General features: G+C 43.8%; 1 protein-coding gene across 2 annotated transcripts in view; it reads left to right on the top strand.

Moving 5' to 3' along the window:
* Positions 1-24,238, top strand: part of RAB41 (RAB41, member RAS oncogene family) — a 48,484-nt gene that overhangs the window by 10,396 nt on the left and 13,850 nt on the right. The window contains exons 2-4 of one of the 2 annotated variants that reach the window (XM_068247634.1): positions 2,920-2,978; positions 13,144-13,197; positions 18,635-18,743. In XM_068247634.1, coding sequence (XP_068103735.1) covers positions 2,920-2,978; positions 13,144-13,197; positions 18,635-18,743 — 222 coding nt within the window. The remainder of the gene's footprint in view (positions 1-2,919; positions 2,979-13,143; positions 13,198-18,634; positions 18,744-24,238) is intronic. The other variant, XM_068247635.1, reaches the window with a different exon arrangement.

Below are 24,238 nucleotides of genomic sequence, written 5' to 3'. Positions count from 1 at the left end.
CATTTGCATAGCGGCTGGTCATTTTTTTTTTCTTCTGTGATGTGTAAGAGATTTTAATAAGCTGATTAGTGCTCAATCTTTTATCAGTGAGACTAGAGGGTCAGAGGGTGACTGAGGTAAGCGGTCAACCAAGCTCAGTCTCAATCTGAAGATCACTACAAATATGTTTACATCATATGTGTGACTGCAGGATCACCAGTGCGCACTGTGCGCTTATTTCTGCTTTAGTAGAGGATGGATTATTTGTTATTTGTACTTGTGTATGTTCTTGTGGTGATGGGTGGATTAGCTGGCATTGTGCACTTGCACTTTTGGACAGTACAATTTGAACGAGTAAAATCCTAGTACCTTTACATATGGCATGCCAGAGACTGTCTTGGCTACACAGATTCTTGTGCTTTATTGCCCTTAAAGACGAAAGGCAGAGCTGTATTCTAGTATGCATAGAAAGCTGTACAAAGAGTGACTTTATAGCAGAAGAAGATCCCTCCACACCTCCTGCCTTAAGTTCCCCCCCCCCCCTAAAATAGAAAGCCGGTACACTGGAGAGTTAACAGCTTACTAAATGTCTTTACTGGAGGTCTCTAAGCAGATATTCAGGCACAGAAATATACATCTGGCATACACACAAGATTTATAACTTCAGGCCGGGGTCACACTTGTCAGCTTTTGTGTGCATTTTCTGCACAGAAAAACTGATTTCAACTGAGAACGCATGTTAATCAATGGGCTAGGTCACACTTGAATGCAGATTTCGTGCGCAGAAAAAAAATATCTTGCACAATTTTCAGCTTTCTCTATAACTTACATTAGCTGCTGTAAGGCAGGGGTCACACTAGTCTTGTCAGTTTTCTGAAAAGTGCAGAAAACTGAAAGACAAGTGTGACCTCCTGCCTTAAAAATATATTTTTAACATATTAAACAATAGACTCAATATCTCAAAGCTAATGTTCATTTGTTCATAAAAAGGGTGTTTTTTTAATCAATAATTGATCATTTTAATCAGACATTGATCAGGTTCTTTGTACAAGTGATTCTGGGTGGCGGGGAGGTAGGAGCGTAATGCTATAGATGTTTACCCTTGCATAGCATTGTGCAGTACAAAGTTAGCAGCAGCAGCAGCACGATCAATATCTACTGGTGCAAATTGGTATACAAACATGTACATATATACATTTACCTAACTGCTGAAGATTGTTCAGTGTGTACTTGCCTTTATGCTGGGAATACACAATGCGTTTCTGCCGCTCGATTCTCCATTTAATCGTTTTTGCCACTCGATTCTCTTATCTATCCACGAGTTTTTATTTTTTTCCATTCACTAAAAGAAATCGAACAGCGATCGAATGTGAGATCGGACCTGTCTGAAATTATCTATTGAACCCATCTATCTGCTGCAGAAACGCATTGTGTATTCCCAGCATTAGATAGGCGATACCATGATACCAGCTATGGCTATTATTTACCATTCAAAATTCCTGGAGGCCTGGCCAATGCACTACAGCCACCAACGACAGGTCCTTCAGAGCGTCCCGCTGGGCGGACGTTCAGGCAACAGTAGTGCGTGTGTACGCGCTGTCGGTGGACTGATGAGGCTGTTTCTGACAGATCCGCTCAGCGCATCGTTTAGAAATAGCGTGGGTTTCTCAACGCAGTCCTCAAGTACCTCCAACAGTGCAGAGACACTAAAGTTTGGTACACACTTCAATTATGATTGGGCAATCACTTACCGATTTTTACTTCCATGTAGTATGAGTGTTTACCTATACAGTCTTCTCCATAGTATTCAGTATCTATTTACAGTTATATTACATGGAGGTGGCAGTTTTTTTGGGATGCATAACTAGAGCATTTTGCTGCCTTCTAGCCTCTTTAGCCTATGAAATGAATCCAACTGAATTGCTCCCTACATGCATATGTAGCTGCTGCACCATTTTTGGCAGTCACTGTAAATGGTGAGTGCAGTCTGGGAGTATTTTAGGCATGTAACCCTCTTCTCAGCATTCCCGAATGCATTTTCTATGGTTGAATTTGATTTGAACTATCCCTCCCAGATCTATCTGTTGGTTAATCTGGCAATCGACCAGTGTATGGCAGCCTTAAGAAGTAGAACTTTAGCAGCACAGATATTGTTTCCAGTACAGGAAAAGTTAAGAAACTTCAGTTATCTATGCAAAAGAGCTTATCTGAGCTACATGACCAATTTCGTCCCTGCTTTCTGGAGCATTTATACATCAAGGAAACAGATACAGATTTAAGGGGCCCATACACTCAGACGATTATCGGCCGATCGATCACAAATCAATTGACCAATTTCAATCGATCTGACATGTTGGAAAATTTAGGAAGATCTGTTAAGATTGCTTATCATTTTGCATTGTACCTAAAGGAAATCTGATGGCAAAAAAATGCCATCAGATCGATTTTCAATAGATTTCATACTGAAATCTATTGGAAATAGGTTCCTAGTAAAAAATGTTCCTAAACACATCAGATGATCTATCTGCTGCTAATCTAACGAGTGTATGGCCATTTTTACTTCTGGGAAGTTGAAAGGGTCATTAGCTCTGCTTGTGTGATGCTAGGTACACACCATACAATTTTCTGGCAGTTTTACCTGCCAGATAAATTTCCAACATGTCAGATCTGGGTTGTTTTTTGTTTTTTTTTCAATCAGTTTTCATAGAACTGCACAAAAATCGATCAAACACAGATTTAAAAAATGATAAATTGAAAAATCATTACATCGTGTTTTTTTTCTCCCACTTCAGTGTCACTTTAAGGGGCCAGAGACTGCTGGTACTGAAGGGGTTAAAGTGAAATTGATCTGGCATTGTTTACATTGTTTGGGAATGAAAGGTTTCTAATTTTAATATGGAATTAAATATTTGCTTTTTAAATTTCATTTTTCTCGCACAGTTGGCAAGACTTCCCTGATCACCCGATTCATGTATGATAGTTTTGACAACACATATCAGGTAAGTTCTCAGGCTTGACCTTTGCCCCAACACTTTATTGTTTAAATAGATTACTAGAGCTTGAGGATTAGACTGTGCATGATGTTCTAAGTCCTGTACTCATGATGTTCTTAGTACTGTAATCATCTGTATTCGTTTGCTCAGAGTTTCTGTGCCACATGGTTTCTGCTATTTTCCACACGTGTCTTAATAAAATGTGAGGTTTCTAACCTGTAAACATCAAGATGATAGGTTTCTAGAGCAGCTTTAGCCATGCATCATCTCTTGCTTAGCTTTTTACAGCCAATGAAGAAAATAATCATCCTTTTCAAAATACTCAATTTTTTTGCTTTGCAACTTGAAATGGAGAGAGACACACAGGCACTATAAATATTCCAGCTGTCTTTATTCAATGCAATCTTAACAAAATGAAGGACAATAGCAGCAGTCCAGAAAAAAAGCTTTTGATTAGTTCAACATTAACCACTTGAGGACCACAGTCTTTTCGCCCCTTAAAGAGACACTGAAGCGAGACTAAATCTCGCTTCAGGTCTTATATATAGCAGGGGCACGTGTGCCCCTGCTAAAACGCCGCTATCCCGCGGCTTAACGGGGGTCCCTTCACCCCCAACCCACCCCCCGCAAACCTTGGTCGCAGACTTGGTCGCTTTTCCCCTCTTCCTGGAGGCAGGGCTAACGGCTGCAGCCCTGCCTCCCAGCGAGTCTATCAGACGCGCATCGCCGCCTCTCCCCCGCCCCTCTCAGTGAAGGAAGACTGAAAGGGGCAGGGGAGAGGCGGAGATACGCGTCTGACAGACGCGCATGGGGCAGGGCTGCGGCGGTTAGCCCTGCCCCAACCAGGAAGCGCTCCCCCGCTGCACGGAGGGGGTTTGGGGGGACAGGGACCCCCGTTAAGCCGCGCTATCACGGCGTTTTAGCAGGGGCACGCATGCCCCTGCTAGCTATGAGGTCTGAAGCGAGATCTATTCTCGCTTCAGACTCTCTTTAAGGACCAGAGCCTTTTTCTCTATTCAGACCACTGCAGCTTTCACGGTTTATTGCTCGCTCATACAACCTACCACCTAAATGAATTTTACCTCCTTTTCTTGTCAGTAATACAGCTTTCATTTGGTGCTATTTGATTGCTGCTGCGAGTTTTTAGTTTTTATTATATTCATCAAAAAAGACGAATTTTGTAAAAAAAAAAATGACTTAACTTTTTGTGCTGACATTTTTCAAATAAAGTAAAATTTCCTATACATTTGAGCGCGAAAGTTATTCTGCTACATGTCTTTGATTAAAAAAAAAAACATTCAGTGTATATTTATTGGATTGGGTAAAAGTTATAGCGTTTACAAACTATGGTGCCAAAAGTGAATTTTCCCATTTTAAAGCATCTCTGACTTTTCTGAGCACCTGTCAGGCTTCATGAGGTGCTAAAATTCCAGGATGGTATAAATACCCCCCAAATGACCCCATTTTGGAAAGAAGATATCCCAAAGTATTCACTGAGAGGCATGGTGAGTTCATAGATTTTAATTTTTTGTCACAAGTTAGCGGAAAATAACACTTTGTGAAAAAAAAAAAATAAGTCCATTTCTGCTAACTTGTGACCAAAAAAAAATGAAATCTGCCACGGACTCACCATAGCCCTCTCTGAATACCTTGAAGTGTCTACTTTCCAAAATGGGGTCATTTGTGGGGTGTATTTACTGTCCTGGCATTTTGGGGGGTGCTAAATTGTAAGCACCCCTGTAAAGCCTAAAGGTGCTCATTGGACGTTGGGCCCCTTAGCGCACCTAGGCTGCAAAAAGGGGTCACACATGTGGTATTGCCGTACTCAGGAGAAGTAGTATAATGTGTTTTGGGGTGTATTTTTACACATACCCATGCTGGGTGAGAGAAATATCTCTGTAAATGACACTCTTTTGATTATTTTTTTTACACACAATTGTCCATTTACAGAGAGATTTCTCCCACCCAGCATGGGTATGTGTACAAATACACCCCAAAACTCATTATACTACTTCTCCTGAGTACGGCGATACCACATGTGTGGCACTTTTTTGCCCCCTAACTGCGCTAAGGGGCCCAAAGTCCAATGAGTACCTTTAGGATTTCAGGGGTCATTTTGAGACATTTGTTTTCAAGACTACTCCTCACGGTTTAGGGCCCCTAAAATGCCAGGACAGTATAGGAACCCCACAAATGACCCCATTTTAGAAAGAAGACACCCCATGGTATTTCGTTAGTAGTACGGTGAGTTCATAGAAGATTTTATTTTGTCACAAGTTAGCGGAAAATGACACTTTGTGAAAAAACCAATAAAAATCAATTTCCGCTAACTTGTGACAAAATAAAATCTTCTATGAACTCACCGTACTACTAACGAAATACCTTGGTGTGTCTTCTTTGTAAAATGAGGTCATTTGTGGGGTTTCTATACTGTCCTGTTATTTTAGGGGCCCTAAACCGTGAGGAGTAGTCTTGAAACGAAATTTCTCAAAATGACCTGTGAAATCCTAAAGGTACTCATTGGACTTTGGGCCCCTTAGCGCAGTTAGGGGGCAAAAAAGTGCCACACATGTGGTATCGCCGTACTCAGGAAAAGTAGTTTAATGTGTTTTGGGGTGTATTTGTACACATACCCATGCTGGGTGGGAGAAATATCTCTGTAAATGACAATCTTTAGATTTTTTTTTTTACACACAATTGTCCATTTACAGAGAGATTTCTCCCACCCAGCATGGGTATGTGTACAAATACACCCCAAAACACATTAAACTACTTCTCTTGAGTATGGCGATACCACATGCGTGGAACTTTTGTGCACCCTAACTGTGCTAAGAGGCCCAAAGTCCAATGAGCACCTCCAGGCTTTACAGGGGTGCTTACAATTTAGCACCCCCCCCACTTGCCAGGACAGTTAAACAAACCCCACAAATGACCCAATTTTGGAAAGCATACACGCTAAGGTATTCCATGAGGGCCGTGGTGAGTTCATAGAAAATGTTATTTTTTTGTCACAAGTTAGCGGAAAATGACATTTTGTGAAAAAAACCAAACAAACCACAATTTCTGCTAACTTGTGACAAAAAATAAAATATTCTATGAACTCACCATGCACCTAACGGAATACTTTGGGGTGTCCTCTTTCCAAAATGGCATCATTCGTGGGGTCTGTCCTGGCATTTTAGGGTCTCTGCAATCGTTACATGTATGGTCAGTATTAGGAGTTTCTGCTATACTCCTTATATTGGGCATAAGGGTAATGCACTCTGGGCTGAAAGGAAAAATGAACGTCAAACAATCAATCGATTTGGATGAAAAAATATCTGCCAAAAAAATTTGAAAAAAAATAAGAGGGGACGGCGTTTGCCAGGACATAGGAGCTGCCTCCCCAAAAATCTAAACCCACCAGCTCGTATGCCCTGGCAAACCTGATTTATCAATTCACACCGATCGATGTGGATGAACAAATCATTGCCAGAGTTCTTTTTTTGATACAAAGTACTTGCCAAAGCATATGAAACCCCAACACCACTCCTCGGCTCATATGCCTCGGCAACCGTATCTTTTTGACTGCGGAGGAGAAATCTCGTCCTGCAGCGCTACATGCACCGACTTGTGTGTAAACTGACAGACACTCAATGTTCTGTCAGGATGCACCATCAGTGCTGCAGCTGGTTAGTTGTTCGCTCGGTCCACCTGGAAGGTTATTGGATGGAAAAAGAGAAAAAAAAATACAAAAAACAAGCAAGCAGCAAAGCAATTACTTCATTAACATTAATAAACTTTGAACTTTTTTTAATAAAAACCTTAACATTGCAAACCAAACATTAACTTCTTTGCTTACCTGTTTTTTTCTTTTAACTTACCTCCCGAGGACAAACCTCTCCTCCCCCATGGAACAATGTGCGAAGTGCAAATCGCACAGAGTTGTGGCGAAGTACATTACGCAATTTGTCCCAGGTGAAAGGAGAGGTTTCTGGCAGCCCTGTGTATTAGGGTCTCTGGAAACCCGATGTTTGGTTTCACACTGCATATTGACATATCCGGTGGGTCGAGCCCGCCGCACCGTATCATCCAAAACAGACCTTCAGGCAATACCACAAGAGTAGCATTCGGCCTAGTAATGAACTGCTTCGCCATAGACTAACATGACTTCCGGGCCGATCGATATTGCCACAGAAGCCACGCAGTAACATAGGCATGCACTCGCATTAAGTCAAGCACTTCCGGCATAGGGGGGGACCGCAAAGTGTGACTTTTGCTAGGCATTTTGCCCTAACGCATCGCAGCAGTGTGAAATAGCACTGAGAGACCCTTGTGTGCCTACCGCTGTGTGTGGAGTTCCCTACTCTCTAATAGTGTACCTGCTCGTGGTACCTCTCAAAACACTCCCCTAGGCATAGGCCAGGCTGGTCAGGACAGGTGGGACAATAAACAGTGGTGTCACGCCTTATTCCAGCCCTGCTGCAGACACAACAACGTTTTCCTCGGATTCGGTGACCTGGGGTACTCGGAATTGGATAGGCGTAATGCCTTCCATGCAGCCGGCTAGTTGCATCTTGGGGTTGGGCCACGGCACCTCCTGGATACAGGAGTTCCATCACGATCTGTTAATTAAATTGAATAAACGATCCAGTTCTCCCAGCCTTACTGTAGAGAACAAAGCTGTTGTAAATTGCCAATTGAATGAGGTAAAAAGACACTTTTTTTTATACCAGCGTCTTGTTTTTCGGGCAACTAAATAGGGCGCTAACCTCTGGTCATTGAAGTCCACCCCTCCCATGTTAGTATTATACTCGTGGACGACAAGGGGTTTTTCAATGACCTCAGTTCGCCGTTGAATTTCAACTGTCGTGTCTGCGTGAATGGTGGACAGGAAGTAAACCTCCCTCTTGTCCTTCCATTTCACCGCGAGCAGGTCGTCAGCACACAAGGCGGTCCTCTGCCCCCGTTCAAGTCTGGTGGTAATGAGCCGTTGGGGGAAGCCCCGGCGACTAGGCCGCACGGCGCCACAGCATCGGATTTTTTTTCTAAGTGCTGAAAGAGGGCCACACTTGTGTAATTGTCCACAAAAGATGGTACCCCTTCTGGAACAAGGGTGACACCAAGTCCCACACAACCTTTCCACTGCTCCCCAGGTAGTCAGGGCATCCAACCGGCTCCAATTTTGAGTCTTTTCCCTCATAGACCCTAAAATAAGATGTATAGCCTGTGGCCCTTTCACAGAGCTTATACAGTTTCACCCCATACCGGGCGCGCTTGCTTGGGATGTACTGTTTGATGCGAAGGCGCCCGGTAAAGCGTATGAGGGACTCGTCTACGCAGATGTCCTGGTCAGGGGTATAAGCATCTGCAAATCTGGATGACAGGTGGTCTATGAGGGGTCGAATTTTGTGGAGCCGGTCAAAAGCAGGGTGGTCACTTCGATTACAGGTTTCGTTGTTATTGAAGTGCAGGAAGCGCAGGATGTTTTCAAATCGTGTCCTGGACATGGCAGCAGAGTACAGGGGAACATGATATGCTGGGTCCGTAGACCAATAAGACCGCAACACATTCTGCTTTACTAGTCCCGTGTGAAGGAGAAGGCCCAAAATAATTTTAATTTCGTAAACTTGGACTGGTTTCCACCGAAAAGGCTGGGCAAGGAACTTTTCCGGATTGGCGGTTATATATTGTGTGGCCTTATGGTTGGTCTCTGCCGCAATTAAGTCTAAGAGATCCTGGGTGAAGAACAGATAGAAAAAGGTCTAGGGCCGATCCTAGATTCTCTGTCTCCACCTGGACTCCAGACTGGGCGGTGAAAGGGGGAAGTACGGGTGCGGCGGAATCAGGGGATTGCCAATTTGGGTTTGCCAGCACCTTTGATAAACTAGGGGTAGTACGGGCCCGTCTTCTTGGTGGCTGCGACTGGGATCTTATTGCACGTGCCACCGAACCAGTTTCAACTTCCGTGCTGGTGCTCGCCATTTCACCAGGGTCTACGGAAGTACTGGTTCTAGGTCCAGGAGATGTTGTGCTGCTGGTGCCTGCCCCACCATGAAATCTCAGACCAGCACGAACACCACTCTGCTGCCCTTGAGGCCGATCCTGCACCACCTGCGGCCCAACAACATGGGGTGTGGTACGCCTGGCTCTAGCCGGGACCTCAACCTCGTCATCACTATTGGTCAGTGAGCCACTGCTCAATTCAGGTTCAAACACTGACCCGGAAGATTCGTCGAATGAGGCGTCCCAATCGTCCTCATTCGACTGGGCCATGTACCTGAGAACCTCATCATCGGAATACACCTTTCTTGCCATGGTGGACTGCTAAATTTAGGGTGTATTCCTCTGAGACTACCCAGAAAAAAAGAGCACCTACCTAGCAAAAGGGAGTATTTGAGAGGTAGAAAGCTGTGGTCACTGAGTTTTGATTAAAAAAAAAAAAAAATCAAAACCGATGTTTACAGTGCCACAGCTATTGTACAGTGTTTTTTGCAGTGATCAGAAAAAAACCTGTCACTGCGGTGGGGCGGGCTGAACGCAAGTGTAGGCGAACGATCAGGCCTGATCGGACAAACACTGCGTTTTTTTGTGGATCCTAGTGACCCTAATAGATCTGGCTGCGATCAGTAATGATCACTTACAGATACTATATAGTACCAATGTTGATTAGCGACAGTGATGACGCTAATTAGTGACTGTGGTGCAGTGGGCTGAGCACTAACTGACACTTACAAAGGGGCCTAGCTAACTGGCCTAACTGCTAACACTAGTGATGCTAAAAAAGTGACAGTTTTCACTGATCACTGTTTTTAGATCACTAGGATAGTGACAGGGGGGTGGTGGCGAGTGGGGAATCAGAGGCAATCAGAAACAATCACAGGCCAATCACAGGGCACTCAATTCACGGGACAATCAAAGCCAATCACGGGACAATCAAAGCCAATCACGGGACAATCAAAGCCAATCACGGGACAATCAAAGCCAATGCACTGGGAAGGTGATTGGGGGGGGAGGGGGGTTGGGGTCTGAGGGTGATCTGAGGGTGTGGGGGGTTGATTAGGTGCCCGCACAGGGCAGACTGGGTCCTGATCTGGTGGGTGGCAGACACAGGGGGCGATGATAGGAGATCAGTGAGGGATTACAAGGGAGAATAGATGTAAACAATACACTGGGGAGGTTATCAGGAGGGGGGGGTCTGAGGGCAATCTGAGGGTCTGGGTGGGTGATCAGGTGCCCCAAGGGACAGTTTATGAACTGCGCTGATGGGTGGTGGTGACAAGGGGTGATAGACAGGTAATGGGTGATAGACAGGTGATCAGTGGGTAAGGCAGCTATATAGCTGTATACAGGGGGTTGTCTGGGGGGATCTGAGGGTAGGGGGGGTGATCAGGGGACCCTAGGGGGCAGTTATGGACCTAACCTAGGGGATAGCGTCCCTAGATAGTGACAGGGAGTGATTGATGGGTTTTTAGGTGGGTGGTGGGGTGCAGATACTGGTGTTCTGGGGTGGTCAGGGGGGGTTCTGAGGGCTGGGGTGGGCGATCGGGGGGTCTGTGTGGGGAAAAGTGTGGTTTTTTTTTTACACTTAGCTAATGGCTGCCGTCCTCTCTGATGGTCGCACGACGAGTGACCATCAGCGGAGGAGGCAGCCAGTATAATACACTTTGTTACAATAACAAAGTGTATTATACTGCTCTGATTGGCCCGATCGCCGCATTTGAAACCCGCCGGCGCTGCTAATTGGCCGGCGGGTTTCCGAGCAGGGTGGGTGGAGCCTATTGCCGGCGGCGATCGCGTCATTGATGACGCGATCGCCGCACAGCCACCGCTGATGCCGCCCCCGCCGATGGGCGTATTGCGGTCGTTTAGGCCCGGTCTTTGCCGCCGCCCATCGGCTGGGGCTGTCCTCAAGTGGTTAAAATTGCCATATCTGAAGCATCCCAGTGTTTGGCAGTTACTAAAAAAAATTGGTTGGTAAGGTATTGGTAAAATTGTGGACAGACAGAAGTCAGGTGGATACAAACTAGAATTTCAAAGGCTTTATCAATCCCTAGGTGTACAGAAAGTCTGTACCGTATATTCCGGCGTATAAGACGACTTTTTGAACCCTGAAAATCTTCTGCAAAGTGGGGGGTCGTCTTATACGCCGGGTGTCAGGTGCGGGTGTCAGTATTTGTGCCAGGCAGAGCTTATCGGGTGCAGCAGCCTTGGCGGAAAGGTCCACTCGTGTCCTGGGTCCTTCTATGTCCTACACTGTCCCCCTGCATCATTCCTGTCCGTGTCCCATGTTTGAAGATTCAAAGCTGCAATACAGTAACTAGCATCTTGCGAGCAGCCGCTCGCGTGGGTAACGGCAGCTTCCTGGTTCCGGGTCACCTGACTGGTGACAGGTGCGTAGGAAGACACTGAACTGTGGAGCGCACGTCACCAGTCAGGTGACCCGGAACCAGGAAGCTGCCGTTACCCACGCGAGCGGCTGCTCGCAAGATGCTAGTTACTGTATTGCAGCTTTGAATCTTCAAACACGGGACACGGACAGGAATGATGCAGGGGGACAGTGTAGGACATAGAAGGACCCAGGACACGAGTGGACCTTTCCGCTAAGGCTGCTGCACACGGTAAGCTCTGCCTGGCACAAATACTGACACCCCACACCTGACACCCAGTTCTAAAATAACACAGCCTGAACTTTTTTTCCCTCCCCTGGATGACTGCAGCACCCAGTAATATACAAAGGGTGTATACAGGGGTGGGCCAGGAGGACAGAGGAGGCAGGTTGTGAAGAGGGGTAGTCTTATACGGCGAGTATATGGCAAACTCTTAATTTTAACTGGAAAAGTTTGGGGGTCGTCTTATACGCCGGGTCGTCTTATACGCCGGAATATACGGTAATTAAGAAGTGGAAAGTGTTAGGCACTCATAGGATCCTTCCTAGATCTGGTCTAGCCTCTAAACTGGATGGAAGAACGACAAGGAAACTGGTCAAAGTGTCTGACACGAGGTCAATGGCAACTTTGAAGTACTTACAGGAATTTATATCAAGTGAGGACATTGTGTGTGTGTGTGTGGCAATATCACAAGTGTAAGGTTATAAAGAAAAAATCCACATTTCAGCAAAGGCCAAGTTAAGTCTCAATTGAGCCCTGCCAAAACGTACCTGAAAGCATACCTGAAGTGAGAGGGATATGGAGGCTGCCATATTTATTTCCTTTTAAACAATGCAAATTTCTTGTTTGTCCTGCTAATCCTCTGCTCCTAATACTTACAGTATTATTATTATTTATTGTATTTATAAAGCGCCAACATATTACGCAGCGCTGGTAATATCCAGCGCAGTATATCCATAAACCATGAAGAAGCATGCAGATCAGATTTTTCTGACTAAAGTCCAACAGTATTAGCTGAATGCTTGTTTAAGGTGTGTGATTCAGACACCACTGAAGCCAAAGAGATTAGCAGGCCTGGCAGGCAACTGGCATTGCTTAAAATGAAGTAAATATAGCAGCCTCCATGTTCCTCTCGCTTCAGGTTCATTTTAAACCCTTTTCAAAATCTGAGGGAGGCTGCCATTGGTCACCATCCAGTTTGACTGACTGAGCTTGAATGGTTCTATCAAGAAGAGATGGGATTTGTGTAAAAAGTCTTTAGAGGGCAACTGAAGCAAGAGGGATATGGAGGTTGACATATTTATTCCCTTTTTAACAATGAACATTGCCTGGCTGTCTTGCTGATCCTCTGCCTCTAATACTTTTAGCCATAGACCCTGAACAAGCATGCAACAGATCAGGTGTTTCTGATATTGTCAGATCTGACCAGATTAGCTGCATGCTTGTTTCTGGTGTGATTCAGACATTTCAGCAGCCCAATAGATCAGCAGGGCTGCCAGGCAATGTGTATTGTTTAAATGAAATAAATATGGCAGCCTCCATATTCTTCTTACTTCAGTTCCCGTTTAAGCCCAATTCTCTGTGGCAAGATCTTGTCTGTATTATACAGCATTAAAACAAAACTCTTCTTGTATTTGACAATTTTTCCAGCGTAACCTGGTGTTGAAGGTCCATGTATCAAACTTATGTATATTTTCCTTATTACAAATAGAAAAATCAGTAGATTTTTATTTTTAGGTCAAATAACTATACACTCCCTTTAAAGTGTTATTTTTAGACCCTATTATTTTTGCTTCTTTCAGGCTACAATTGGCATAGACTTTCTTTCCAAGACCATGTACCTGGAGGATCGCACGGTGAGTAAATACCTTTATTGCATGCATTTGGGAATAATAATCCTATGTTATAAATTATGCCTCAGGGCAGGGGTGCCCACACTTTTCCCACTCACAAGCTACTTCTGAGATGTCAGTCAAGGTGATCTTCCAGCCAATCCCACCTCAACTTCAAGCAATGAATGTGCATGATTAATCTGGTCACAATATAAATTGTTTTCAATCAAAATTGTCCATCAGTGGCCACCTCCATAGATAAAGTGCATGTATGAATACATGAATGTCAGATAAAGTGCAGTTCAAAAAGAATGTGTGATCTAGTGTGAAGCCAAATGCATGAGCAACCACACAACAAGGAAGCACATCATGTGCCACATGCAGAAATACATATGAAAGTGCAGTCAAATGAAACAAGTAAGAGAGAGTGGAACAACTGTGCCGGACACTGTCAAGTGAAATGGAGCTGCAGACAACCTGAGCAGTGCTAAAGGGGAACAATGAAGTGTGCAGACAGGACGGATACTTACCAGAGCTTGGTGTGAGCACAGACCCCACAGTGCGGTGCCATGCAGGAGACTGTGAACACACAGAAGAAGCCATTGCTCCCAGTCCAAAAGTAGCAGCTTGAAGAGGAGGAGGGGGTATGGTTGCTTCATCTAGCTGGCGTAACTGCTACATGGCTGCAGGAAATGCTGGAAGGGAGGAGCCAAGGACACTATTGCAGCCCTCATTAACTGCCGGAAGGGGCTACGGAGACTGACACTGCTCTCATGCTGTGACTGGCTGGCGCTGCATTGACTGGCTGGTGCCACATGCTGACAGTGCAGCGCCAGCCAGTGACAGCGCGAGAGCATAATATCAGTCTCCATGGCTTATCTGCTTTGAGCGTCCGGCAATGATCTACCCAGTGGGCACCCCTGCCTTAGGGTGTACGAAACTAACCTCTTAAGCTGCCCAGAATACACTTGTGTATAGCCATGACTGAAAGCATTTATAGAGGTTTAATTATGCAAACAAACTGCAATTCACCAGCATATAAATAGCATAATTAGTGTTTCAAAAGAGAGAAATCTTTTCTTGTACATGTTAGGCCCGGTTCACACTTGCGGTTCTCTGCCAAACGGACCGTACGGTTCTGATCCGGATCCGGTCCGGATCCGGTCAGGTTGCATCAGGTGTTCATCAGGATGCGATCCGGATCCGTTTGGCAAAAGTTAGTACAAACCAAATAAAATGTTGGGGTCTGGGAGGTCAGCAGAAGGGGGACCTGTGGAATCAGGCCCTCCGCTGTTTAGCACTCACCTCCACCTCCGACATGCTGCCAACATCTCCAGCTCGTTTAAAGTCACTGCTGATCCACTCCAAAATGCTTGCCCATGTGTCCCCATCCAAAATCGCTGCAACAATCCGCATAGGAAGTGGGGTAGAACATCCGGATTTTTAGCCAGTGTGTTGTGCGCTCTCCGGTTCTCATTGCTTTGTATTGGCCGGATGGTGCAGTCCGGCTCCGCCCCGGATACGGCTGCCGGAGGAGCCGGACCAAAAAATAGCGCATGTTGGGTCTTATGCCGGAGTCCGGATCCGGTCCGGACGAAACGGACGCATGTGAACGCACGCATAGGCTTTCATTGCTATGCCGTGCGTCCGTTCCGTCTGTCCCGCATGCGGTCCGGCTCCAGCACGGCGATTCCGGACGGCGCCCGCTAATGTGAACCGGGCCTAAGACTTAGACACTGAAGCGAAAAAAAAATATGATATTATGATTTGTATGTGTAGTACAGCTAAGAAATAAAACATTAAGATCAGATACATCAGTCTAACTGTTTCCAGTACAGGAAGAGTTAAGAAACTCCAGTTGTTATCTCTATGCAAAAAAGCAATTAAGCTCTGCACTTTCAAAGTCGTGGAGAGGGCTGTTATCTGACTTTTATTATCTCAAGTGTTATTGAACTATTTACTTTTTCTCTTCCAGAGGAGCGGTCATTAGTTCAGACTGCTCTGAAAGAATCATTTTGAATGCTGAGTGTTGTGTAATCTGCACATATTATAGAATGATGCAATGTTAGAAAAAACACTATATACCTGAAAATAAAATTGAGAATATTTTCTTGGCTGCTAAACTTCTAGTAATTATTCATAGTACACAACCAATTCATTATATCATATTTTTTTTTTTTCGCTTTAGTGTCTCTTTAAATAACTTAACTCTCATGATATATAGCTGGACAACTAGTGTTGCTTGCAAAATTTTACCCATGTCATTTTCGCATTGAAAATGCTATTTTCGATTTCGAGAAAAGAAAATATTTTTTTTTATTTCCAAAGCGAAAACTGCAAAAAAAGTGGTATTGTACAGTGAAAATTGATTGATTTTATCATGGAAATTTGCAAAAAAAAAATTGAAACCATACAAAATTATTTTTGATGGCATTTTCACATGAAAGTCATTTTACATTTTATCAGCGTTTTCGCTCATTACTGTGGACAACGTAGTCATCTAGTGGCCAGTCTTTTATCTACGCCTATTGCCTCAGAAATTTACTGCAGAATTTCAGCTATAGTCTGATGACCCACAGAACAGGTTGGGCATTTTTCGGTTTAAAAATGTAAACTGGCCGAGCTCTGCATAGGAGCAAAGGGTCCTAAAAACACCTGTGACAGGCCTGGTCTGTGCTTAATTTTACAGCATTTGTAGTACCAGCTCTTGTGCAGAAATAATTCAGGTTATTCTTTCAGCAGCTCATGAAGTTTGGCTTGTGAGGACTACCATTACTAGTATTCTTTGCTGCTGACTATAGTTTACTTGCCCGCATTAATAACAAGCGCTATTTTAACTAATTAAAAAAAGTAGTTTATCTACTTATTTTTATAAAAGAAAAAATTGAACCTTTGAATAACTCTGCCTGCTCCTTCCTTTTTACTAAGCTACTCCTGTTGGTTAACTTTTCCAATGCTAAGTCGAGTGATATCAGTTACAGGATTAGTGAGCACTGGTCTACTGATAGTTGGAAGCAGTTTAGGGAGGGAACTGTGCACAGTTTGACTCAGGCCTAACTCGCACTCCATGAATCAATTTTTTTTTTATTTTTACATTGCTGGTGCTTGGTTCTACTCAATCATGCCCAGTACGTATGCGCTCCTCCATGGCTGGGAATGTGGCCAGAAGAAATTATTCAACTTGCACTCCAGTAAAATGGATAAAGTGGGTCGCTACACTAGACTGGTATGCTACGGGATGGTCCAGAAGGCCTCTGGCTTCCCACTACTGAGCAGTGATAATCACCGGATGAAATCTGAATGGGTTTTTTTCGGATTTCATCCAGGTAATTAAAGCACCTGTGTGGGTGGGCAAGGGGGGGGGTTAAACTTACCCAACATACGTCTTCTGTAATCCGTCCCACGGCGCCTCCCACTCTGCGCTCCAAGGGCACCACGTGACTACAAACACTTCCTCCTTCCAGGTTTAAAGGAGGAAGTGTTTGTAGTCACGTGACGCACTAGGAGCGCAGCGTGGGAGGCGCCATGGGACAGATTAAAGAAGATGTCTGTTGGGTAAGTTTAACCCCAACACCCCCTCACCCACCCACACAGGTGATTTAAAGGGAACCAGAGACTAAGGGTAGGTGAAAAATGAAAAAAAGATTTTATACATACCTAGGGCTTCCTCCAGCCCCATAAGCCTGGATCGCTCCCACGCCGCCATCCTCCGCTGCCTCTATCGCCGGTACCGGGTCCCGTCACTTCCACCGGACGTGACCAGTTGTACGCATGCGCAGGTTCTCCCTCTGGCTCTGTACGCATGTGCCTGCACAGTATGGAGGGAGCGCACTGCGCTTGCGTCGACTGGCCGAAATTACAGGACCCGGTACTGGTGGACGGCGGCGTGGGAGCAATCCAGGCTTATGGGGCTGGAGGAAGCCGCAGGTATGTATAAATTTAGTATCCTATATACACGTCAATACAAAACATGCTGTGAACAGTATTGACGTGCATACAAATCAATACTCTTCTGCACTGTATACTTGACACATTTTGGCGAGTTACAGGAAAAAAAGTTATTAAAATTTAATTTGATCACCTTTTGCACAGAAATCCTGGGGAAATTGAACACCAGGGAGGTTAATTACCTGGATGAAATCAGAATAAAACCTTATCCGGATTTCATCCGTTGATCGTCACTGCTACTGAGTATGGGCTGGTGCACACCTAGAGCGCTTCTGACCGCTTTTTAGAATGCTATCTCTTTGAAAAGCGCTTGGCTTATGTATTTGTATGGGATGGATCACACCAGAGTGATGTGATGTGTTTTTTTTTTTTTCACAAAAACAAACTATAGTCCTGCAGCATTTCTGAGGCAATTCAGCCTCAAATGTAAGTATAGGAAAGTGAAAAATCGCTCTAAAAACCGCTATAACAGAGCGATTTTGCAAACGCACACACACTTTTTTTATTTTTTTTTTACAAATATTGCTACACCAAAACGCTAGAAAAATCACTAGGCATAACTAGAAAACTGCTAGGCCCATACCTAGAATCACTTTGTCCCTTTAGTGTCTTATTCATGTCCCCCTCTGTACCCATGTCCTCCTCTATCTCTTGTCCTCCTGTGTCCCATGTCCCCCAAAGTCCTCTGATGTCCCTCTGCATCCTCTTCTTTCTCCCAGCTACGTGCCACCAAGCTTCAGCATATGGGGAAAAAGTACGGCAATTTGTGTTTTTGCTGGAGCCCATGGTCTCATGGGCGGGAACATGGCTCTGTTGTTGGGCCAATCATTGTACTTGCCAAGTAGCAGCGAGTGCAGTGATTGGCCCAATGATGGAGCCATTGTCCTGTCTGCGAGACCATGGGCTCCAGTAACAAAACCAGTTGCCATACTTTTCCCCTTACTGCCGCTATTGCTTATTTTCAGGGTAGAGCTTATATTTCGAACATGCTCAAAATTCCTGCTAGGGCTTACGTTCGGGGAATATCGGACCTGTAGATAGAAAATAAACACATTGTTTCACTTACCTGGGGCTTCCCCAAGCCCCCAGCAGCTGTCCTGCCCCCTGCCGGTCCTCCACGAGCCTCCGTTCTCCCGCCACCGCTCCATCCCGCACCTCGACTTGTAAGTCGAGGCCAGCGCAGCCCTGCCAAGCTTATCCTTTCTTCGCTTTCCCCTCTGCAATAGCGGGGAACGTGAAGAAAGGATACGCGTGGCCAGAGCCGCGCAGTGGCCCGGCGGCAAAACCGAAAGTAGCTGGCAGCGGGAGAAGGGAGGCTCGTCGAGAAGTGGCGCGGGACAGGACAGCTGCTTGGGGAAGCCCCAGGTAAGTGAAACAATGTATGTGTTTTCTATCTACAGTTCCGCTTTAATTTCAAGAAAACAAGGTATTTGTCTTTGTTTCGATTTAATTTTTTGTCTTTCCCTTACAAAATCTGTCTTTTTCCTTCCTGCTTTCTCTGGTCTGGTATCAGCAGGTGCGGCTGCAGCTCTGGGACACCGCCGGACAGGAGCGTTTTCGCAGTTTGATTCCTAGCTACATACGCGATTCCACTATTGCAGTGGTGGTGTATGACATCACAAGTATGTTAAATATGTACTCCTTTATCAAATGTAGCAGTTTGTAGTTTGTCAGAAACAGCTGTGTTTTTCATATGGATATCTGGCAACGTCCATAAATATTTTAATATTTAGGGCCTGTGTTTAGCCTGTACAGAGATTTTAGAAAGTCTTTGTTGGGTTAATAATTGCTTTGCTGTGCAGAAGTAGTAATCCATGTAGGTTTGTTTATCAAAAATATATTTGCATGCATGATTTGAAACTATGTTCACACTTTACATTTTCCTTAGGCTAAAGTAATTGCTCCTGATCATGATTTCTAGATACTTTATCTAGAAATTAAGTTTTTCTGGCTTACCCGCAGCGAGTTTGGCCTGTTGGATAGCGGTTTCCCAATGACTTTTTTTTCCCATGTGAGAACCTCAAAGGATATTTCAGTAGTTTGTTGCTCCTTTCCTGAAATTACATTTGTAAAAGAAAAAGTATAGTGTCTCTATTTCAGTGGTTATTCATTGTGTAATCTTTAGAATATAATATTTCCAAGGTTCCGTAGCTGATAAACACCTTAACCTGTGAGAAACTTTTGATCCAAAGTAGGTGAGAAATTGCAGGCACTACCAGACCATCTCTTCTTTTTATCAAGTCCATGCACCAGGTGGTGGAGGGTGTCCCATTATAAGGACAGAGCCTTATGTAAGGGCTCTGACATATGGTAGGGGTCCTGGGTTCAAATCACACTCTTCCTATTTAGTAAGCCTGCATCTATTCAGTAGGATTTCTTGGGCAAGACTCCCTACAACTGCTACTGCCTTCTGAGTGCCCTTTAGTGGCTGCCTCGCAAGCGCTTAAAGTCTGCCTGGAGAAAAGTTCAATATAAATACTTATTTTATTTAAGGTAGATGTTAAGTTCTCTTGGGCTGATAATTTTTTGAAAAATATGAGCAACCCTTTCCACCTGGACAATATGAATATGATATGCTTTTAAAGTGATAGTTACAGAAATGAAGCAGCATCACTATCCATATGACCAGGCTTAAATCTTAAAGCCTTTTGTTGCAAGTTTTCATTCTAATGTCCAGAGGTAGCCCGATCTCCACCTGGATTGGCAATATTAGCTTAATTTATTGCATGCTATCCTAGCCACAAAACAGTATAATGTTTCGGCACGCAGGCCTGTCACATTCTAATAGCATTTGACGTAGGCCTTTGTGCTGAAACGTTACGCTATTTTGTGGCTTTAATACCATGCAATAAATCAAGCTTAAATCGCAAATCCAGGTGGAGTCCCAGCTAACTTTATTCTTTACAGGTGAGTTTGCACCCTTTGGTGATTGGAGTGCTGCTGGTTGACTCCCCGTTTTCTGGAATTGTTTTGTGTAGTTTGAGCAATAGATCTATCGTTCTTCTCTATATATAGAACAAGTAATCTCTTGATTCATTACTGAATATGCTTATTTGTCTAAAATCTTTTGTCTTTGTTAAATTATTAATTTTAAGGACAACTGAAGTTAGATGAATATGGAGGCTGCCCTATTTATTTCTTGTTGAACCATGCCAGTTGCCTGTCAGCCTTGCTGATCTTATTATGCTACCGTAGTGTCTGAATAACACCATGAACAAGCATACAGCTCAGATCTGACAATGTCAGAAACACCTGATCTGCATATGCTTGATCAGGGTCTATGCTAAAAGTATTAGGGTGCGTACACACATCAGACCATAGTCTTTGGAAAATGAAAGATCACAGACCAATTTTACCCCCTTCCATGTAGTATGAGAGCCATACCTACACAGTCTATTCTGTTGAGCTGAACTTATCAGATAAAAATCTTTGCAAGATGCTTCACACACAGATGCTGTACACATGCAACAGATCAGTATCTGCAAAAGGTCTATGGATGAATAGAAAGGTTAGGGATAAAATGAAGAGGAAAAAGAATGCCTATAAGGTCCTAAAACAGGAGGGGACTGAGGCTGCACTAAGCAATTATAAGGAGTGCAATAAAAATTGTAAAAAAGAAATTAGGCTGGCAAAGATCGAAGCTGAAAATCAAATCGCTAGGGATATCAAATCTAACCCAAAAAAGTTTTACAAGTACATCAACTCTAAAAAAAGAAAGGTTGACTGTATAGGAATCCTAAAGGATGAGGGTAGGAACTCAATGGTGGATGACCAAGGTAAGGCAGAGTTATTAAATGCTTTCTTTGCTTCTGTCTTCACAAAGGAAACAGCACTGTTGCAAATTACAGAGGCAGAAGAGTCTCAATCTTCTAACTGTAATATTAAATACTTAACGCAGGAAGAAGTAAAGGCAAGACTAAATAAATTAAAAATAGACAAGGCACCTGGCCCGGATGGCATGCATCCTTGGGTCCTAAGAGAATTAAGTTCAGTTATAGCTAAGCCCCTTTATCTTATCTTTTGTGACTCTCTTGCAACTAGCAGAGTCCCAGTGGATTGGCGTACAGCCCACGTTTTCCCATTATTTAAGAAGGGCAAAAAATCTGATCCAGGAAATTATAGACCTGTAAGCTTAACATCAGTTGTATGCAAACTATTTGAGGGGTTACTAAGGGATACTATACATGACTTCATAGTAGAAAATAATCTTATTTCTCAGCATCAACCTGGGTTTACTAAAGACAGGTCCTGTTTGACTAACATGCTCAGCTTTTATGAGGTAGTGAATGCTAATATGGATATTGGGAATGCTGTAGATGTGATATACTTGGACTTTGCAAAGGCCTTCGACACTGTTCCCCACAGAAGTCTGGTGCAAAAGTTGAGGATGCAAGGACTGGGGAAGAGTTTGTGTGCATGGATAGGGAACTGGCTAATGGACAGAAAACAAAGAGTTGTGGTCAATGGATCGTACTCAAAATGGGAGACTGTTAGCAGTGGGGTCCCACAGGGGTCTGTACTGGGTCCAGTGCTCTTCAATTTATTTATTAATGACCTAGTAGATGCAGTAGTGAGCAATGTTGCTATTTTTGCAGATGATACAAAATTGTGCAGAATCATCAACTCTCAGGAAGATAGTGTCATATTGCAACAGGATCTGGATAGGATGGCTATATGGGCACATACATGGCAGATGAAATTCAATGTTGACAAATGTAAAGTCATGCATTTTGGTCGTACCAATGGTCTAGCACCATACAAAATAAATGGGATACAGTTGGGAACATCAAACTTGGAGAAGGACTTAGGAGTACTTATCGACAACAAGTTAAATAATCGTACTCAATGCCAAGCCGCTGCAGCTAAAGCGAACAAAATTTTGGGATGCATTAAAAGGGAAATAAAAACTCGAGATGCTAGCATAATATTGCCCCTGTTTAACTCTCTAGTAAGGCCACATCTGGAATATGGAATTCAGTTCTGGGCACCACATTACAAAAAAGATATTGCAGTTTTAGAGCAGGTGCAGAGACGAGCTACAAAATTGATACGTGGGATGGAAGGTCTCGCTTACCAAGAAAGGTTAGATAAACTGGGTTTATTTAGTCTAGAGAAAAGACGCCTTAGAGGAGATCTAATTAACATGTATAAATACAGCAGAGGGCAATATAATAGCTTGGCGGATGAGCTTTTTGTCCCTAGGCCTTCTCAAAGGACTAGAGGACATGATCTGCGCATGGAGGAAAAACGTTTTAGCCATTTATTTAGGAAAGGGTTCTTTACAGTAAGAGTGATTAAGATGTGGAATGCATTGCCACAGGAAGTCGTTATGGCAAACTCTATACCTGCATTTAAAGGGGGCTTAGATGCTTTCCTTGCGTTTAAAGACATCCATGGCTACAATTACTAGGTTATGCCTAATGATGTTGATCCAGGGATTTTATCTGATTGCCATCTGGAGTCAGGAAGGAATTTTTCCCTTTTGGGGCTAATTGGATCATGCCTTGTGGGGGTTTTTTCGCCTTCCTCTGGATCAACAGGGATATGTGAGGGAGCAGGCTGGTGTTGTACTTTGTACTGGTTGAACTCTATGGACATATGTCTTTTTTCAACCAAAATAACTATGTAACTATGCAAAAGATCCATTCCTGCAAAATGCATTCATAGTCTATCTGCAGATCTCATACACACCTTGTTTAACAGACATTCATCTGCAGATCAGATCCACCAGGATGGATCTTCAGATCTGCAGATGATTGTCTGATCTGCAGATGAATGTCTGTTTAAACAAGGTGTGTATGATGATCTGCAGATATCATAGACTTTGAATGCATTTTGCAGGAATGGATCTTTTGCAGGAACAGACCTTTTGCGGATACTGATGCATGTGTACAGCATCTATGTGTACAGCATCTTGCAAAGATTTCTACCTGATGGAGAGTTCAGCTCCATAGAATAGACTTTGTAGGTATGGCTCTCATACTACATGGAAGGGGGGTAAAATTGGTCTGTGATCTTTTTCCAAAGACTATGGTCTGATGTGTGTATGCACCTTTAGAGGCAGAGGATTAGTAGGACAGCCAGGCAACTGGTATTGCTTAAAATGAAAGATGGCATCCTCCATATCCATCTAGTTTTGGTTGTCCTTAAAAGTTTAAAGCACACCTGAAGTGAGAAGAATATAGAGGCTGATAATATTTATTTCCTTTTTAAACAATACAAATTGCCTGGCTGTCTGGAATCCATTGCCTATAATATTTTAAACCACAGACCCTGAATAAGCATGTAGATCAGGTGCTCTGGCCCACGTCTGACCCGAATAGCTGCATGCTTGTTTTAGGCGTGTGATTTAGACACTGCGGCAGCCAAGGAGATCAGCAGGACTACCAGACAGCTGGTATTGTTTAAAAGGGTACGAAAAAAATATGGCAGCATCCCTCTCACTTCAGGTTCCTTTTTAAGGGCTCGGTCAGACTATATGCGCTGCCGTGCGCATTTTGGCAGTGCATATAGTGTGCGACACGCAAGAACGGTAGAAGGGCATAGACAGCCCTTCTACCATTCCCATCAAATGTGCTGCGCAGCAGCATGATTGCGCTATCGCGTGCTGCATGCATTTTGGGGAATCGCAGCGCAGATCCCATTCATTGTAATGAATGTGATCTGTAGCGCAGAAGGTGTGTGATCGGACGCGTTGCGTTACGATTGCACAGCCATCTGCGCTAAATGATGTGAACGAGGCCTAAGTATTTGTCCAACCAGCTCTACCTGTAATATGTTGGGTACCTATTTTTGTTTGTTTTATTCATTTGTTTAAAAAAAAAAAAGTTCTCCCTACATCTTAACTGTACATCCAGATGTGATATAAAGCAAACCTGTAAGTATAAAAGGAGAAAAAAAAATCAGATACTGCGTTTGGTAGAGAGAATCCTCTGTGGGGGACATTTATCAACGCATTACCGGCAGTTTTTCTTCTTAATCTGTTCTAACCAGCAGAGAGAACAGTTCTGCATAAGAACCTTCTTAAATCCTAGGTAATAGTGGCAATTTCTAGAGCTGCACTACAGTTAAAGGGACTCCGAGCAGTGCAGAAACTATGGAAAGATGCATATCATTT

The sequence above is a fragment of the Hyperolius riggenbachi genome, chromosome 8 (genome assembly GCF_040937935.1).
Source record: "Hyperolius riggenbachi isolate aHypRig1 chromosome 8, aHypRig1.pri, whole genome shotgun sequence".
In the NCBI taxonomy this organism is placed as follows: Eukaryota; Metazoa; Chordata; class Amphibia; order Anura; family Hyperoliidae; genus Hyperolius; species Hyperolius riggenbachi.
Note: the sequence above shows the minus strand (reverse complement) of the source record. Positions and strands in the feature narration are given on the sequence as shown.